The sequence below is a fragment of the Styela clava genome, chromosome 6 (genome assembly GCF_964204865.1).
Source record: "Styela clava chromosome 6, kaStyClav1.hap1.2, whole genome shotgun sequence".
NCBI lineage: Eukaryota > Metazoa > Chordata > Ascidiacea > Stolidobranchia > Styelidae > Styela > Styela clava.
In genome coordinates this window covers 266,932-287,122 of record NC_135255.1, presented here as the reverse complement: position 1 = coordinate 287,122, position 20,191 = coordinate 266,932, and the positions used below count along the sequence as shown (strand labels likewise).

Here is a 20,191-nt window from a genome sequence, read left to right as displayed (position 1 = left end):
CCGCAGAAACGTGACGCAAAAGACGGATAATGTTCTAATAACATCTTTAGTTGATTGAAATATTAAACAATAATGAGTTGAAAAGAGTTTTTGTGATTTATATGTTATCTACTTTGGCAATCTTTTGGGCAATACTGCTATCTAAATACCCCGGCATTGCAAAATAAAGCTTTACAGGCATTTTTACATCTATGTGAGATCGGGTTTTCAAAATTGACAACTAGAAAATCGCAGTAGGCTAAAAGTAAGAAATACGTTATTTTTAAATTTAACATCAACCTAAATTTAAAACGTCTATTGTTACGTCAAATTCTGCACTTATGCTGATTGGCCAATGTTACGGCAGTAAATAAGGAAGTCTAAACTCAGGGGAAAATCAAACTTGGGTCGCGACCCCGTATTCACGGACCCCTGGCGTGTCCAATGTTTTACTAGCCAGATTTTCCCTATGAAGAATGCAATGCGTAAAATTGATATGAGACGCAATTTGTAATACTATTGCTAAAAAACCTTTGTTTTTCCGCCATGGCCCCAGCCCTATCAGTACAAATGCTAGTACACCGCTCCCATGATAATCCATCATTCTGTAGTCTTGTCGCCGCTGCTGAGAATACGTCTTGACCAGTGCATGTTCCAGAAAGCTCCAAACACATGAGTAACTTATATACCTAACGAACACAATCAACTGCGCTAAACCAGACGTATCCGTGGATTCATCCAATTGCAAAGCGTATTTGCCTCCTTTGACTCTGTCAATCAGTTGGCACCTAATATCTTGACCCATTTCGCTGATACGTCGGCGAATAGTATCTACATACATTGGTATTTTTTTCATTTACTTAGTTACCTTGTCTCCATTCATAATTTGACTAATTGCAATAGTTTTGATTAGTGTTTCTCCAATGGTGTGTCGTTTTTTATCTTTTGCGATTGAATTTGCCACTTCGTACAATACCTTTTGAGATTTTTCTAAGATTGTGATTTGTGAGATAGTCTGTCATTGTTTTCTTTTCGCCTAACAATTCTTTTTATGATCGGCAAAAAAATGTATTGGTTTGTCAATGAATTCTGGATGCTCTGCTGTAAGATGGCGTTTCAATCTCACTGCTTTCAGGCTCTCGTTGGCAAGAACACCGTAACAAACAACACATTGAAGACGTGACTCATCATTTATAAGAATACACGTAAAACCAAGCTTTATAAATTCTTCGCTGTACTTTCGCTTATAAGGATAGTTTGAGTGATGTATTTCTATCCGATGAGGGTGAGGAGATGAGTCTTTTGTCGGGCGTTCATCCTCACTGCTTGAAGACGCAAAGATGTCTGAAGGTGCATGCGGTGTTTTGTTCTCACTTAATTTCTCCGTTGTATCTTCCGCTCGCGGCTTTTTGGAGTATTCTCCAGTAACCAGTTTGTCAACATTATTTGTGACCATAACTACCTTTAAAATTCTTAACCGCGCTAAATTTTGAATTTAACCAAGAATATCTTACAATAACAAATGTAACAGCACCCTAACTATTTAATTTAAAATAGACAAATCTCATCATCTGTCTTTATCAAGCAATTCCACACGACTACTGCTAACCTCGCATTGCTATACAATGCAATACAATTGTCTCGATATCGGGTCGTTTTTTAAAATGATCCACGGGCGGGAGGAAAAAATCGTTGAAGAATTCTCATGAAAATTCATCGGAATTGGAGTCCTAATTTGTAATAATATATTCGAATTCAATTTATTAAATATTCGGTTATTAAAAAATAACATACAAACCCCATTGAAATTTGTAACAACAAATAGTTTAAATATATTATAATCACACAATAAACGATACGTTCTGTATCATGTACGACTTTATGGAAACGTGCTGCTGTGAAATATTTTTATTGATATAACATTTATGTCAATTTTTCTACCGCCTACTTTATTGAATGTTTTGATAATTCGCTGCTAGACAATCTTTAATATCACTTCCGATTTATTTTAGAAATTATTCACGAGAGAACGTGAAATTATAACATTTGATCGATTTAGATGAAACACAAAATCACTTCGAAATATTTTACATCTGAATTGTGGAAATATCGAACAATATGCGCTATGTTTGGTATTATAAATGGCCAGTTTAAAACGTGTTTCTACTATTCTGCCGTGATGAAATCGAATCTATAAGGTTTCTTCTTTTCTCCCAATATATCGCTATGCTGGCTTTATTGGAGGTTTTTGAGAAATCGTCCATCCAAAACTGTAATTTTTCCAAATTTCCAAAAGAATGCACGAGGTGGTGTATAATGTTTTTTGCTATTTTATTTACTCCGATACCCTTTTTAAATGTCTTAGACGTTCAATATTGGTGTATTAGATAGTAAAAAATTAATTTTACAATTATTCTGTAAGTTTTGATGAATACATAATTACTTTGAACTATGATACATATATATCTTAAAATTAAAGAAATATACGCTATGTTTGGTATCATATATGGCCAGTTCAAAACGTGCTGCTATTATTCTGACATGATGAAATCGAATCTATAAGGTTTCTTTTTTCTCCCAATATGTCGTTATGCTGGCTTTTCGAAATTTCCAAAATAATCCACGATGGGGCGTAAAATGTTTTTTCCTATTTTAATCTCACCGATACCCATTTTAAATTTATTAGACGTTTAATATCGGTGTATTAGCAACTAAAAAAGATAATTGTTCAATTTTTTATGGAGTTTAGTGGAAGTACAAAACCAATTTTAACTATCATTTATATATATACTTTCCAAAAATTACCGAAAAATACGCTATGTTTGGTATTATATATGGCCAGTTCAAAACGTGCTGCCACTATTCTGTCATGATGAAATCGAATCTATGAGGTTTCTCTTTTCTCCCAATATGTCGTTATGCTGTCTCTATTGGAGATTTCAGAGAAATATCTGCCCCAAATCGAGTCAATATTGAAATTCATTCAATTTCAAACAACCCTTTGATACAGCTTGGAATTACTGTTACAGTTGTTTTAGCGTGTTATTTCTTATATTAAAAAGATGAATAGTTTTATGACTAATTGTTTTACTTTAACTGCTATCGGTAAATATCCACTCCCTAGCACAAAATGATTGGGAACGTTTTTTTAAGTGTAGGAATTTTCTGCGATTCTGTCAGCTCCAATTTCGTGATTTTCTGCTAACTTCACAACTTCACAGGCTGTTAACTGTCTGATTGTTGTCCACGGTCTTTTAGTGAAACTGTAAAATGCTACTTCTTCTCAAATAGATGCTTTGATATTGCTCCTGTCTACTGTTAGGTTTAAAGTATGAATGGAACGAATGATGTTATATTTCAAGGAGTCACTCCAGATGTAACAAGGGTGAAAGAAAAAATTAAAAGGGTTCAAACACAGACTTAGTTTAGAAAGGCATAGGAATGACAACAAATATGTTAATACCGTACGGTATATTAAATATCGGTATATTATGCCAATGTTTTTGACATAAATACATCAGCACTAGGTATTGATAGTTGTAAGATAAGATTGTTTTAACTTCATTTATTACTAATAGTGTGAATTATTCATTTGCTAATTGTCATTTTTGTTTTTTATGTAACTATCATACATTTATGACTATAATATCTTAAATATTTGATAATATTAAACAACTGGATAATTTGTATTTAAGAAAATTGGATGATACTGATGCTGAATTAATGGAACATACAATGATGATGGGGATTAAATTGGATGGTGATGTGTAATGTGATGAACTTTATTGTATTCTTGTAATAACACATATTTAAAAAAAAAAAAAAAAACTTCTACAGAATTACCGGTACCGATAATTCTTTTCTGGTTTTAGCATAGTGATATAATTCAACTAGCCATCATGAGTTTTATCGATTATCAAACCCTTCTATCAGGTGCATTCATGACAACTGTCACTCATCCAATGTCATATTGTAAATTACTCATTCAGGTAGATTATTTTATTTATCTTTCATTTGGGTTTGGCAATAATAGAACTCTTTTTGGACTATCTTGCCCTCGCCATTCGCCAATACTTTTTGTTATTAAAATTCAATTTTCTCGAAAATGGAGTACAGTAATTCCGGGGGGGTCAATATTTTGTCAACTCTGAGCATGAGGTTTTTTGAATGGCTCAGAGTCTGGTTAAATTTTCTCGACTGTATAGCCCCACTCAGATTCTTGCGTCAGAATGCAGATTATTACAATGATGCTTACCTTACTGTAGCTCAGCAGACATGAAATATACTCTCTCGCAATCTTCATTACATCATATTTATAGAAATAATTAGTTATAACAGTATAATACAAAGCCATCGAATTGAGCAGTATATATTAAATATGCGCTGCATAACAAGATAGACGAGAAATTTTTTATTGCAACAATTCAAATGTTTTTTTTTCTATCTCATATGCCATTGATATTTTTGTGAGAGTGTATATGATTCAAATGCATGACTTTTGGTAATGTTTTCAGATTGGTCATGAACCTCTTGCTCCTGTGATAAGAAGAAATGTTTTTTTTAGAAAACAATTGCAATACCCAAACATTTTGCAGTACTGTGAGTATATTAGTATGCCAATCTATGTAGCCTACTGGATGATCACCATATAACGTTTCATGACTGGTGGTTTTCCTTTACTTGTGATAAATTTTAAGCACTGACCATCGCCTGTACAACTTTACGTGCAGCTCTCTGTGATTTAGAAATATTTACTTATACTGACACAGTAGGCCAATCTCATAACATAACAACTCTTTCAATCAATCAATTTTATTTCGGTCGCTCTGGTATAAAACAAAAACAATAACAAACGAACAAACACAGAGGACCTGGAGGACGGGCATAACTTAAATAAAAGTTAAAAACGTGAAAATACGCGCCCGTCCACCAAAAACAGTCAAATAACACAATAAAACAAAAATACACGATACAGAATTGGGCAATAACTTCAAATAAATAAATTTGTGAATAACAGTGACAACAATGAGTTTATTTTAAAGAGGGGTCATACAGATAAAAAACATTGTTTTTATGTGTAACAAGAAAATGAAGTGATTGTAGGAATAACACTGCAAATGGTAAAGGAAAATTGTGATTAGAATAAACAGGTCGCTTGAATGAAGACTTTGTTCGAACATTAAATGACTGATAAAAATTGTTGAAAGAGGTGCTTTTGGGTGTTGACCAACTAAAAAAATAGTGCTGTGATGGTGTGGTGTTTATAACAAACTATGTTAAAATCTTAGGCGAACTGGAAAGCTATTCAGTGCCTTTCAGTGGATCCTTGTTTAATGTTAAAGAGTCATCTGAACATAGAAAAATGAAGCGCCTGAACTGGGGCCACAGTTTGAATATAATGTGAGATGGAGCCAATGTGATTTCCAACCAGCTCTCCAGCCCTGCTTGCACTGAAATTGAAATTATCAAGAATTGAAAGAGTCCTATCTTAAGAATTTTCTGGTCTACCATATTTTAGAAAATGAAATCCACTATCCCAGGGCAGAATCATTGTATTTGTTCTAATGCTTCCATCATCCACAACTAGATTCATGAAAGGATCGAAACCTCGCAATATATTCGTAACAGATCATTCACCATTTAACTTTAAATCCAATCTTTTATCCATAAACTTCTTTAATTCCGGTGGATGGGCTTTGCTCATGTTGATATTATGCGATACAAATACCGAAACATACACCGCGTAGCATTCTCTAGTCTTTTCAAGCAGACACGTCCGCACCCGACGACGGCCGGAACGGAATTCGTGAAAATTGCGTGAAAACGATCAACCCAATTTATGGTCAACGCATCGTATCTTCTTGATTCCATCATTTATTACTTTAACACATTTTATCACACCTAGGCTTTTGATAATGTTTTGAATATGTTATCGCTGTTAGTTGGCACTTATAATTACTCATAGTCTATTCGGATTGATAACATATGATACAGGGTTCAGACACCAAATAACAGCAGAATATACTATTTAAAAGGCATTGATTATTATTAATAGAGAATTGGTCTATTGTGGCAGAACTGGAAAATGTGGCCCAAAAATATCGAGAACAATATTTATCTATTCTTTGACTCTTGAAAGCCTTGAATACTGGTTCTCAAATCAGTCAAAAAGAGGAAGGTAAATTGTCGATTGTTATATTTTAATATAAATGTAGCTCAAACATACTTCGAAGGCCGGCTTCTGTTAGTAAATATTGTTCGTCCTTCTTTTTTTTTTATCTTAGTATGATTCAATGTTAGACTCCCTCATAGATGCTACTTGATCATCATTACTGGTTTATTGTGTCTTCATTCATGCTGATATATACCTTTTTCTTTTATTTTTACCTCGCTTTGTTTGTACACTTTGTATTTTCGGTAGCCTATGTGAAAAAATAAACCACTGACTGACTATTTTAATAATATGTTCTTAAGATATTACGCATATTTCAGAAGTTCCCAAACTTGTGACGCAATTTCTTCCTTCAAATTAAGAAAATTAGTAATGCCATGATGCGTGCTTAGATTTGAAGAGTTAGTAATTGCACATCCAATATATTAAAGCATTGCATGTTGCTCTGCTCCCTTTGCCAGACGCCATTCATAGTCTATTTTGCATGTCCTATTTGCTTGCTATTGGATATTTGCAAAAGGAAACAGATGCAATAGCACTGTCGTGAATATTGCAGGTTCAGTACAAACTATTTGCAATTGTGATTTCTCAAGTGCCCGCATTTAGAACTTGTTTTAAAACTATAAAAATGGTTGAAATACCGTATATGCTCGTTTTACCGCCCAATCTTGATTAAGTGCCTGTTTGAATAGCCGCCCGCCCATTAATGTGGTTTATATGTGCGTGTGATCTGATTATAGAGTGCGTTTGGCAATAGTTACCTCAAGTATTTTAACCTTTTTGCTGTCACTATATTTTATATTTTTATAGTGAAGCATATCAAAACTACAGATGGCTTATTTGGACTGTACAGAGGATTGCAACCAAGATTGATGGCAAACTTGTCAATGTCTATATCTCATATGGCAATGGTCAAGGTTGCAAAGGACTTTGTTTATCTTAATTTATTCTCTCATTTCTGCAATTTGGATATGTAGTGAAGACTTTATTTTTTCTTTTTAGCAACTGGACCAGTGCTGTGAATCAGAACCATTTACCAATGAAGGAGTAAATAAAATTGTGAAAAAGGTCTCCATAGACGTAAGTTGTAATTAACATTTAAGATGATAAAATTCCTTCAACACTCTGCTTTCATCCATATCAATTATAAAATCGTTACTATCAAGCTCCATTTTTATTTCAGGCTCCTCTAGGCATGGATTTAACATTCAAGTGTATAAATTTTGTTTTCAATCAGCCCTCTTTGTAGTCCATCACATTGGGAAAACAAATCTTTCCAAACTGTATTTAGATTTTTTTAAAATTTAATTGCATGTGTGAATTGTGAAAGAACAGACGTAGAGCAGCATTAAATCCTACCTGATTATATTGTTTCAGTGGGCTTGCACGTAATTTACGGAATTACGGAATTATTTTGAGTTACGGAAGCGAAGTTACGAATTACGTAAAGTCGTAATTATTGGTCGAGCGCTTTCGCGATTGAAACGAGCTCGAATAGAATTGTGTCGAAACCGATGGACGTCAACACACCTGGTTTTAACTTCTTCGGGTGAAATGACTAAAGAATGTAAGAGATCAACTTATAAAACATGGTCTATTTGTAAATGCCGTGATAATTAATGTCGCGCTTATCAAACAGCAATATAAAGACGGAAGAGAAATTGCGTAATGAACCAACGCAACTTAGTCTTTTCGGCATCGGTAAAGCGACTGAGACGGCAGAGAAACAACAATACGACGGGATTTCCCGTGTTTATTCTGCGCGAGATCCATTTTCTATTACAAAATCTTGATGTTCTGTTACCGATTTTATCGTTATATATCTGTCCGGACTTGGCATTGCTCAATATGTCTTTCACAATGCCTCGCAATATGTCGGCCAAATATGATTACCTGTCTTCACCAAATGCGGCAACTTATTTTGATTTATCGTCGACTGTAACTTTTAGGCCGCGAAATGATTTAATGTAAAATGAAGCATGGAATTCGGAATATCGTCAATAAGTCGGCATCAATAATTATTATAAAATGCTAACTAAGTAGTAAAGTCGGATATTGTAAAAAACGTTGAAATAACAAGTCTTCGTCGCGAGGCAAGCGAAAGTATAATCAAACGCAATACGCTTGTGGTTGATTAATAAATTAGCAACCCGGAATTTTTATTTAATACGAAAGTCGTATTAATACGTTAATACGATTTTAAAAAAGTGAACTATCGTTTCTTAAATATATTACCAGTGTTGGTAATGATAAAATTGATCGCATAAAATTTGGTGATAAAGTGGATAAAAAAAATCAAAGCTAATACAAAAGATAAAAATCAGAATAAAATTATTTTGAATTCACTCCTTGATATTTGTCTTTAACATCTGTCGCCGGCGTGTAGTACTGCCGGGAATATGAAAACCAAACTTCGATGTCCCATTCGGAATAGAAGTGGATTAAATTGGTTGTTATGATAGGTTTAAATGCGTGAAAAAAATATCGCAATTACGGGGTCATTACGTAATCGATAATGGAAAGCTTGGTATTGCTACTCCATATATATATATATTTGCTCACGGAAATAAGTGGATGCATTTGGATAGACTTTTCTATCTAGTGGGAATGTGGGACAGTTTCTTTTTTAGTTATGCTGCGCATTTATTTAATTTAATTCCTGAGGTGCTCAGAACAAACAACAAATATTTATGTTGAGAAGCAGAAACACAAAATTTGGAGAAAATGGGGATTGCTTTCCAACCTTATATTGTTAAAATTATTTTGTGGTTCAGGTGCTCTGTCGATGATAATAGCGGCTATCAAGTATGAACTAAAGTTATTCCAGTATATCAACTTACAAATTGTCCCCAACCAAGTTTGTATCATGCGTCAACTGCATAGTTAGTTTGTCTTAGTAGGATTATGATCAGTTACATTCTGTGAATATTCTGACTCTTAAGTTCCTCCATTTCAACTTTCCATTTTGTTTTTGTTTTGCAGACATGCAAGGAAATGACTGCTAAATGTTGTGCTATTATTGTTTCACACCCATTCCATGGTAAGAATTTTGTTTTGTATTTCGAAAAGAGGTCTATTCAGGAATTTAACATCATTTTTTTTAATTCTAGTGATTGCTTTAAGAAGCATGGCACAATTTGTCGGGCATGAAACTTACTATTCTAGTTTTTTCTCTTCAATAAAAGAAATTTACAATGAAGATGGGATAATGGGCTTTTTTGTGTAAGTTTCATATTTGTCTGTCTTTTTTTATTTACGCCTCCTGATAATTAACCTCTTTATTTGTGTTATCATCTTTAGAGGGTTGCTACCAAGATTAGTACTGGAGATAACACAGATATGGATTTGTAACATATTATCTCATATTCTTAACACTTATGTCCTAAATGACCAGGTACGTACAGCCAAATATTATTAATGAAACAATAACACATAAAGCCAGTTATTTTTTTTTTGAAGTTGGTTGTTTCATTTGGGCATGTAAGTGGCCGAATTCGGTTGCGCAGTGAGATAAGAGACTGACTTTGAGCAAATAGATAGATTTTAATTCATTTGCAAAAATAAAGCAATACACACAGGAAAGATAAATTTCTGGAAACCAAGTTTAAAAGGTTCAAGTTTTGTCCTCATTCCACCAGTGAAAGCTGAACGTTTCATTTTAAACATGCTCATGTTGAATTCAGAGCGATCTGGGTGAGCTTCGACAATACAGCCAAGCTGTGACAAGTTACGTTGCAAGTGTAGTCACTTATCCTCTCACATTGACATCAACAATGGTTGTTGTAAGTGGAAGTAGGTTAGCAGCTGGCAATCCGCCGCATATGGATGTCTATGATGGATGGCTGAGCTGTATCAAAGATTTGAGACAAAGGGCAAGATATTTTTCAATTTACAATTAAACCCCCAGTTATAAGAGACCACCTTTTAAATAATGATTGCAATTTCCTCATGCATTACAACTCCTGGAATGTTAAATCGAGATTCTGTGTATTGTTTGTCTCCATCTTTTGTGATTCCTGCATTATTGGTAATGAATCGATGGGTGCACACTGTACATTGCAGATCAAGTAATATGTGATATATAATATAAGATAATATATATATTTAGCAATACATACAGTATAATTAGTGTTGGCCATATCATCGGTGACACCAGCTCATGCTAATTGGATTTTTGGTTGTGAAATGTAGTTTTTTTCATTTACAGGGGTTGTCGAGTAGAGGATCCAGCTTGTTCTTCCGCCCAGTTATAAGGCCACTTGATCAACATAATTCTTATATGATGGCTCCATCTCCGCCAATTCCACGTTAGACGTTTTTACTCCAAAACTATATTGACTAACATTTTTGTTGAATCCTGAATGCAGACTTAATTGACGACTTAACCCATTAATTTGCTTTAGCTTCAGAGCAAACTGGAAACATTGGTTGGATCTAAATCTCAAGGAAATTCTTCTCTCAGTGTAATGACAGATTGGCTTTTTAGAAAATAATTATAATTAATAAGCAGCTACTAACATGTGATATGGGGTGGGGGTAAATTCTCTATCAGTTGCTGTCGGAAAGGATATGAAAATAAGCTTCTAGTTAGTATCTCTGTGTTTACAAGGAATAATCTCAAGTAAAAATTTGCATTTTATTGCGCAATACACTTTAATAAGGAATCAAAGACGCCTAAAACTTTCTATTGATTACCGGCTGAGGTGTGGCGCACCGTGCTCTCGCATCGCGTTGGGAATACGCTTGCCACCGTGCACCACTGGTTACCCTGCTTGGGTTTAAATCCTGTGCTGGATAATAATTTGCAGAGGATTGCTAGACTCCTAGCCGGCGTAGGGTTTTCACGTGACTTCTGGACGGTTACTGCTTCTTCCGCCATCAAGTCCATGCGTCGAAAACAAAATAACTGGCTAACGGCGGTGTGGCTCAACAGGCTAAGCGTTAGGAATACGCTCGCCACCGCACCTCTAATTACTCTGCGTGGGTTCGCAGGTTCGAATCCCATGCAGGGATGGTTATGTGCGAGAGGCACTCGCAGGTTCGAATCCCATGCAGAGATGGTTATATGTGCGAGAGGATTGCTGGACTCCTCGCTGTCGTTGGGTGGTTCACGTAACCGCTGGTCGGTTACGGCTTCCTCCACCAAGTCCATGCTTCCGAAGACAAACAATATACTAATCTCATACTCGACTTGAAATGGTAACCGGACGAGAGGCCGTGGTTCGCCATATGGATAATCCGTCTTATCGGTTTTCCTCTCCCCCGGGATAAATATGTAAATTCTATCCATACCCGATGCGGACTGGTGAATATTTGGTACTAAATCGATGTTCCAGTATTTAGTTTTATTAAAATAAAAGAATTAAGTTGGCCAAGTCCATTAAATTCCGTTCAAATCCACTCTCGCCCAGGCTTCAGTTTGAACGGTTTTCCAATATATTCTTGTCTCGCCCCGCCACTCCTGTGCTTTGCACCCGAGTTTTCCACCGTCTCGAAACAAAATGTCTCAAATACGAAGACGGCGTCACAGCGCTATGTCCAATGGACTGCTGCAGGACTAGATTCCAGGGTAATTAAAATCGACTGCCGACACTGGGATGATGAAAATTGAATCGCACTGCAGGTTGATTAAACTCCAGTCTAGAGCTTCTAACTCCCGGCGTCAAATGTTGATATAAAGATTTTGGCGTGTGCGAGCCTTCTAAAACTGTTGTTGGGCACTCTTAGTCTACTGCTTTTTAGTTTCTGCGGAAGAAAATTTTGACTTCTATTATCGCGACAATATGCTAGATTCTGATCCAGCAGACCTGCTGTGAAGTGGTCATTGGCATGACCAAATTACGAAGCGTGGGTTGATTCGAGTGCATTGTTATTTCGCCTGGCTCGTCAATCTTGATTTTGACCTGTTACTCCAGTAAGGTCAGAACAAACAAAGTCGAGAATTTATAACTCGGTCCTGCCCAACTTGAACAACTATCGTGTTTCCCCAAAAATAAGACTGGGTCTTATTTCAACTTTCTTCCGAAAAAGAACACTAGGGCTTTTTTTCGGGGATGTCTTATAGGATAGGATAGGATATACATATTTATCCCAGGGGAGAGGAAAGCCGATAAGACGGCTTATCCATATGGCGAACCACGGCCTCTCGTCCGGTTACCATTCCAAGTCGGGTATGGGATTAGTTATATAGTTTGTTTTCGGAAGCATAGACTTGGTGGTGGAGGAAGCCGTAACCGACCAGCGGTTACGTGAACCACCCAACGACGGCGAGGAGTCCAGCAATCCTCTCGCACATAACCATCCCTGCATGGGATGCGAACCCACGCAGAGTAATTAGAGGTGCGGTGGCGAGCGTATTCCTAACGCTTAGCCCGTTGAGCCACACATATTTTAATTTATCAAAACAAAATTACAAAGTAGAGAATTACAATATTTTCAAATATAAAAAAATATGGAAACCCATATACATTTACTTATAAATAACAGTTTTTATTCAAAATAACTGCAAAACATAGATTATGATCATTTAAAACGTCTAGGAGAGATTTCTTGCTATCCGACTAGGTAAAAAAAAAATCTCGTTATTGACTATGTCTTGTTTTAAGGGAAGGGCTTATTTTAAAATCGTTTTTTAAAAATCAGGCTAGATCTTATTTTCAGAGTAGGTCTTTTCTTGAGAAAACACGGTAGTATGAAATCCGACTGAAACCAGAAGCAGTGCGAGATATATCAAATTATTCTGTCAATACATTTCACACGTGCACGCGAGACATGTCTGATATAGTATATCACCGGTACAGTGCCATACGTCAGCCAGTCAATGAGAGCAAAGTGGGGATGCATATTTCGAATATATATATTTTTCGAATCTGATTCTATTTAGTTTTACTTTATTCTAATTGTGATTAAATGATGTCAATGAATGAATGCATTTATTGAGTGCGCCAAGTTTCCAATATATTTATTAGGACTGAAAAATAATTAATATATATATATAACGACCATAAAGGTTTTTTGAATCGGGAAAATACGTAAATACAAGGAAAATAAACAAAGAGGCACACATATGATCGATGCTGTGACTACGCCGATGCTTTGTGCAATCGCCTCGTTTTATCTGAATCATATTTTCTCGAGTAGAGGAGTATGTGTTGTCTTTTTTATCGGAGAAGATTGAAAATTGACTGTTTCAAATTCAGTGACTATAGTATAGTTATTAACTTGACATAATGAAATTTCGCGTAGCACTGAAAACTCGTCGGCGTAAATTGAATTAGGTTAAAGGCAAATATAGCATTCTGTGCATTTGAATAGTATGCTATGGATATTTTGGTCGTTGCATTCGGCAAACGCTGCAGTGGTTTGTATACATACCAATATTTTCAAATAATATCGTAGCATTATTAGAAATGCCAGTAAACAAATGGAGGGTAAAATATGCTCGATCTCTGTGCCGGACATATATATTACTGTAAATATATTTTCAAGTGAAATAACGCTTACCAGTTTTTTTCTGATTCTGTAACTAGTCCTTTTTATATTGTCGCTATATATGTATATTAAAATCTGTACAGTACATAGGCTATTATGTTCTTTCAATGACTTGCCGGTGAGTAGATGTTGGTTACTGCAGAATTCACAGTGATGGTCTGTCCTTATATACGTTCTCTAAGCAAGGGACAAGAACAAAATTATCGATCGAATTTGCTAAACTAACCTGTTCCGGTGTCTCCATGGAACTCAAAAAAGACCTCTTATTTGAAGGAACGTTTCAGCCTAGAAATTATGTTGAAGTCCATGCAAACTCCTGTCCCGCAGGCTGCAGCTATACCTGGCGCAGTTTATCAAATCAAGTTTTCATTTACTTTTATCATTTTTTGGTCTGTGGCATTTCACCAAGCGATTACAAGTCTCATCGTATGTAATTCATTCATGTCAATAAATGCTTCCTCTCGAATCTCCATTACATTGATGCCTCATGTTTAGGCTTACCATACGACCCGCTTTTTAGCGTCTTGTCCCGCCGTCCCGACAAGTCAGCCAAAAGTCCCGCTTTTGCGTTCAGCCATGCAGTATAATACGCGAACATGTTCTCGTTACTGGTGTTGCTGTGTAGCGCAACGCTAGCGTACTTACTGAAGGTGAATGCGTTATTTCGTTGTTTCCCGCTAACATTGTTAGCGAACGTATCACATGTAAAATCAATTCTAATCGGTACTGTTCGGACGTTCGCGTGAATGTAACATTGACAACGTTTATTTAAAGGTGTTATTTAAAGATCACTTGTTCCACATTATTGTGGTTAACTTCCTTTCATCACTTCCGCTACATGGGAGATGGTATTATCTTTTATCAGGGTCAAATTTTAAACTAATGTTTGTGGCAGCCAGAGTATGAGTTTAATTATTTTTATTGAAATATGTCAAATTTTAACTCACTTATTTTTTCTTTTTACCAATCAGTCTAACCTCTAATGATGTTGAATATGACGATTCTGACGAGGTTGTTTCCTCACGGCTTCTTTTGTTTTTCTAGTCCGAATTGCCCATTTTAGAGTCAGTTAAGTCCATTATAGTACTTTCCAAATTAGGTGGTGCAGACAGAATTTGTTGGGGCGGTTCACTAAAAAGCGATGGTGTTGAATCGTATGCTTCATAATTTGGTATCCTTACATTGACGTAAGCATTTCCTTTTGGCGGTGGGTGATATGGTGTATTTCCAATTGTAGAAGTGCGATTCAGCCGTGGTGGCTTCCCGATTGTTGGACGTGGCGGAGTTTTTAACGGGCTGATAATTGTACCGATATCCTCACAATCGGACCAGTTGTTGACTTCATTCAGGTCTGTGCCCGAATATGAAATTTCCGTTGTAGTGTCTTCCTGTTGTTTCTCAATTTGGGATATGTCCCCATTCTGTTTTTCTTTTGTAGTTGGGTTTACCGGTTTGTCCTGTTGTGTTTTATCCATTGTAGTATCCGAGACAGTTTTTGGAACCAAATATTTCACGCTTTTTTGAGTGTTAGTCTTTCTTAATGGTGTCTTTTTGGAAGACGGTTGCTGTACATTGGCTGTCGTATAGTTCTTCGAGGAGTAGTTTTAGTGGCAGAGTCGTCTGGTCTTACTATCTGCGCTCTCCTTCTCGGATAAGCCCATGTTTTTGCTGCGTCTTGGAGATTTGGGTATTCCTTCTCCCGTAGGCTGTAGTTCTTTTGGAGATGTCCAGTTTGTTTGCAAAGCCTACAGACCGCATCATTCACACACTCAGCAAAGGTGTGACCAGTCTGTAGACACCTTCCACAAGTCGGGGTGTAAAGTTCCCTAGGTAGGTACGTCTTGCATTCTTGGCCATCGATGATGACATAATCCGGTAATTTCTCTTTTTTGAAATCCTCCATTAGGAAAGAAGTGTGTCCGTTGTAAATCAGACTTCCCCTGTAGTAATTCCTAATCGCAGTTACGATTTTTCCACAATTAAGATTGTTAATTGTAGCAGAGGCTTTGGCGAATGAGGTCTCGTGGGCTATCCCTCGAATTGATATCCGAACAGGAGTTTTGTTGGGAAGACTCACTTGTATGCGGGCGTCGGCTGAGATGATTTCTCCTCGGGTGGCCCGTAGAAATTCTTCTCGGCAGCTTGTAACAGGGCTGTCCGTTTCGGCGAATGTTAATATCCACGTACCTTTTCTGCCTTCGAATAATCCTCTTATTTCTGAAGTATAATCCCGTGTAGCTGAGTTGTCTCTAAGTATATCCATAAGTCTGGGGAAATCTAGGTCCTGATCTGTTTTAAGGAATAGTGTCCGGGGTCTTGTCTGCGGAGAGGTTGCGTTGTTCGAAGGTCTTGTAGTTGCAGAGTCCAGATGTTTCTTCACTTTCTGGAGTCGTTGAGGCGGCTTCGGCGTAGTTCATCTTCTGCTGTTGGTCGTTCTTCTTCTGCCGTCGATCGTTTATCTTCTGCTATTGAACTAGCGCCGACACGGGTCAGGCGCTAGGGGCTCACCTTAATCAAATAGCGAATAATATTTTATTAACTTTTTTTTTTTTTTTTTTTTTTTTTTTTTTTTTTAAAGTAGGCCTCGACCCACCGATACTCACCTTGTTTTTATACTCACGTGTTGCAGGGGAGGCTTGTAGATGTTATTTCCTTTTTCTATAAAACAAAATAAAGAGTTAACAGATGTCCCGGCCTCAACAAAACATTCCCGTCACTAGGAAGACTCGGAGAAATGCACCTTGATGCACACTCATTAAGCCTTCCAGTGACGAGTATTTTGTCTTGGCCAGGTAAGGAGAGAAGAAGCAGGAAAATGTCAAGATGACGAAGTGAAAGATTAGAAAGAAAGATGGATAGACCTAAAGAAGAATATAGAGAATAAAAACTAACCAAAAAGTAAAGAGAAAATAAATTTAACTAATCCAAAAGTTGCCATATTCTTGGTGTATTTGGCGTTAATTAGTGTTATTTGTCTTGCTTTTATAATTTACTATGTTAATGAGTAAATTATGTATTGCAAGTTGTTTTATATAATTTACTATGTTAATGAGTAAATTATGTATTGCAAGTTGTTTTATTGGTTGTATTAAGGTATAACTAAATTGTGGCATTGCCAGCCCGCTCCAATTCTCGGTGTACTGGGAGTGGCCTCTCCTTCTTGGAATTTCTTTGAGGCCACCCCGGCGTTTCTTTAACGATTTGTTTTTTTTAATAAATCGTTATCGTTGCAGTTTTAGTCTTGCTTTTTGTCTTAAATAATAGTTGTTCAACTTGTATCCGGATTTGTATCCTGCACCACCTTAAATAGGAGCATAATTGTATAATATAGTCAACTTAATATTTTTTCTATAGTATTATCTCCTTGTTCGATCATCTGGTTGCTAAAATTGTTTCTTTGTTATCTTTATGTCTGCCAGGACACACTTGCCTCTTGGCACTGATTCAGTTCAGAGTGTTTCTGGCAGTCAGAACATAGTCGTCATGACCACCCAGGGTTCAACAGCAACGACAAAGCCGCTTTTTTCTAGCGTAGCGGCGTCGCTACCCAGGGTAGCCAGTGTCAAAGGTGTGGAGATCTCTCGCAGCGAGTCGGTTGATGTCGTTACATCACAGGACATATCAACCGTCTCTGCCTTTTACGAGCTTTTCTCCACCGTTGCCAAGTTACGTCCTTTCAAATCTCTAGTGGAGGGTATTTTTCCCATCCGTCAGGGCTTATGGAACATTACATTCCAGCCCACGGATGGTGGGTCAACGCGAGATAACTTTTTAAATAGCGTTGATAATAGCTTGGACACTCCTCTTGGTAATTTAAAATTTGGTCTACCCCGTGGCCCCGGCACACGCATCAGTGTTCGGAGTATACCGACTGAAGCCACGTCCGAACAGATCAAATCAATGCTCAATTCCCTTAATTTTGGTTCAGTTAGGCGGGTATTTAAGATCAACCTAAAAAACACCCGGGTGTACAACGGTTATGTGCAAGCCATCGTTGATGACTTCGAGATCTCCCGATTTCCAGATTTCATCAACGTTGGTGGAATGCGTTGTAAAACGTATCTTCCTCCAGACCTGTACGTTAAATCCTGTCTTAACTGTTTCCAATCTGGGCATTTGGCCCGAGATTGTGTTCAGCCACCATCCTGTCGTCGTTGCAAGAAGTCGGGACATATTCAGCGAGAGTGTCCGGAATTTCCAGCTCTACCACCTGCTGAGAAACCAGTTAGCGATGCAACACCTCGCAAAACCTCTCCTGATGTACCCGTAACGAAGCCTGTAGCAAATGTTGTTGATCCTCCAGTCAGCTCTTTTGCTGAAACGGCTCCAATGACGCCATCGCGATACAGCTTTACCAAAGTATCATCGGTGGCTGTTTCGTCGCATGGACAGCTGAAAAAGAAAAATAATATTAGTAAGGATAAACCTACTGCTAACCAGTCTGGTACTCTCAGTCGGGATAAGGTGGATATACACCCTATCCCGGCTGAAGTTCGGGAGATCTATGATTCTTTGGAATCGAAATCTCCAAACTTGAGTAATAAATCAGAAGCAGTTACGAATGAAGAAAAGAAGAATTTGGAAAGTAACCCGGAAAACCCTGAGGAGAATGAAGAAAAAATCGTCGAGTTGGATAGCCCTCTGAGAGAAGACTATCATAATATAGCCAGACTCTCAGAGGGCTCGGATGAGGAACTAGCGAAGTTTCGGAAGAAACTCCGCAGTCATAAGAAGGCAAAGGACCCGGGTCCAGAATGGCAATGTTCGGATATTGAAGGTAGTCCTGCTTTAAGGGACGAGAAAAGAAGTCGGGGAAGTTCATCTTCAGAAGCTTCAATAACCCTCCCACCTAGTAAATCCCGGATTTTCTCCAAATTACGCATTGTTAAAAAACTTTAAAATAAACATCTGATTAGTTTCAATCTCTAACTATTTCATTATTTTCGTCTCTATGGTCAGTTGGAAGGTATGCCTGTTGGGCATTTTTGGCAGTATCTTCACATAATCATTTTTATAATTCAATATCAATTACTGAGTATTCTTCTTCAGTATATTTATAAGGTTAATATTCTCCAAACAATACTTTTCTTTTTCACTAGATACCACTTTGTGACTAGGTTTTAAATTCAGGGAGGCCGAGGCCGCTGCAAAGGTTATAAAAAAAAAAAAACAGTGGGAAGGACTGGTTTTTGGATATATAGTGCCCATCAACGGCCTAAACCACAAAATAATTTCATCGGTATAAAAAATAATATTTAAACGCCGGTATAACCATCTATAATCTCCCCGAGACAACTATTTGATTCGCAACTATTAGCACTAAAACTGCATGTATATATTAAATATTTTATTAACCTTTATTCCTTCTGCTGTACATAAAAAACTCTAAATTCGGATCATTTGTATCGTTAGCGTCTATGCCTTCCTATTTTTCGAACTGAACTCGATATTTAGACAGAGAATATGCGCATGAACTCTCGATAACAATATAGTTAATGAAGACAGCCGGGATGGCTTAAATGTAGGCCTATGTAGTAAAATCGGAAACTGTAAAGTTACAGGAGGCGTCCCGCTTTGAAATCAAAACAATATGGTAACCCTACTCATGTTATAAATATCGCATTGACCTTGTAAGGTCGGTCGGTCGGCTTTGTCATTCCAGGCATTTGACTATAAACAAGCCTCTGTACGAGTATATGCACTGATATGCAAGAGTCAAGTTTATTTCTAGATGAATCCAAACTAGAGTTGCCAACTTTCTGTTAAAACATTCCGGGACACCTTAACGACTAGAATTTGAAAATTGATGAACCAAAAGTTTGTGAGACATCAAAAGAAACAGTGTGCGCTGTGCGTCGAAGAGTGATTTTCCCGCGGCGTTATTTTCATAAATTCAAGCCTCTAAATAATTTTAACTCAATCAAAAAAACTTGAATGTTGAATCTATGAGGCTTGAATACAAACGAATTATCTAATCCAGTGGATCTCAAACTTTTTAAGCCGCGGCGCATTTCTATAATTTAGCAAGTCTCGCGCCCCACCTCAAAAATAACCAGCTCACAATAAAATACAAATAACAGATAGTAATGCGAAAGTATGTTTTATTCAAAAATACGTTGACAATGCCCGGACGGAACGTAAATAATTGTTTTTGGCTGACAAAATGAGAAATGTAAATATCCAATGTAAATATCCAAAATAGGGCGGGCAAGATTAAATCTAACGAATATTTTTATTGTTATTTAGCTTCACGCCCCCTCAAAAAATTGTCTACGCTCCCCTTGTGGGGCGCCTCACCGTTTGAGAACCACTTACCTAATCCTATGTTCTCCTTTACTTTTAACCTTCTTTCTTTACTTACCTTTAACCCCCTTGCAGCTACAGAACCGCTTTGAAACTACCCGCGTTTTTTCAATTGATATACCAAGTTGAATGATGCTCTCAAAAATTAAGGTGACTGTTGTATAAATGCAGTCCACTTGCAATTGTTTTAACCTATTTGATTGTTATGTCACTAGAAAGTCACGGTTGGTGAAACATGTCTCATCG

General features: G+C 37.0%; 1 protein-coding gene across 2 annotated transcripts; it reads left to right on the top strand.

The window, feature by feature from the left end:
• Positions 1-3,678: 3,678 nt before the first annotated feature.
• LOC120331007 (mitochondrial carrier homolog 2-like) lies at positions 3,679-13,753 on the top strand. 2 transcript variants are annotated; one of them, XM_039398024.2, is made up of 9 exons: positions 3,679-3,751; positions 4,494-4,578; positions 6,962-7,068; positions 7,154-7,231; positions 9,134-9,191; positions 9,262-9,373; positions 9,452-9,545; positions 9,835-10,023; positions 10,359-13,753. In XM_039398024.2, exons 1-9 carry the CDS (start codon positions 3,737-3,739, stop codon positions 10,461-10,463), a joined length of 843 nt encoding a protein of 280 aa, XP_039253958.1. In that variant the 5' UTR covers positions 3,679-3,736; the 3' UTR covers positions 10,464-13,753. The 2 variants fall into 2 exon arrangements, with proteins under 2 accessions (XP_039253958.1, XP_039253957.1); XM_039398023.2 differs by lacking the exon at positions 3,679-3,751 and adding an exon at positions 3,759-3,968.
• Positions 13,754-20,191: the final 6,438 nt, after the last annotated feature.

Bases quoted from the DNA above. Each gene is read 5' to 3' on its own strand.
- LOC120331007 (XM_039398023.2), top strand. From the start codon at position 3,879: ATGAGTTTTATCGATTATCAAACCCTTCTATCAGGTGCATTCATGACA. The intron at 7,232-9,133 runs GTAAGTTGTAAT...TTTGTTTTGCAG, and splicing joins TGAAAAAGGTCTCCATAGAC to ACATGCAAGGAAATGACTGC. The intron at 9,546-9,834 runs GTACGTACAGCC...TGTTGAATTCAG, and splicing joins CTTATGTCCTAAATGACCAG to AGCGATCTGGGTGAGCTTCG.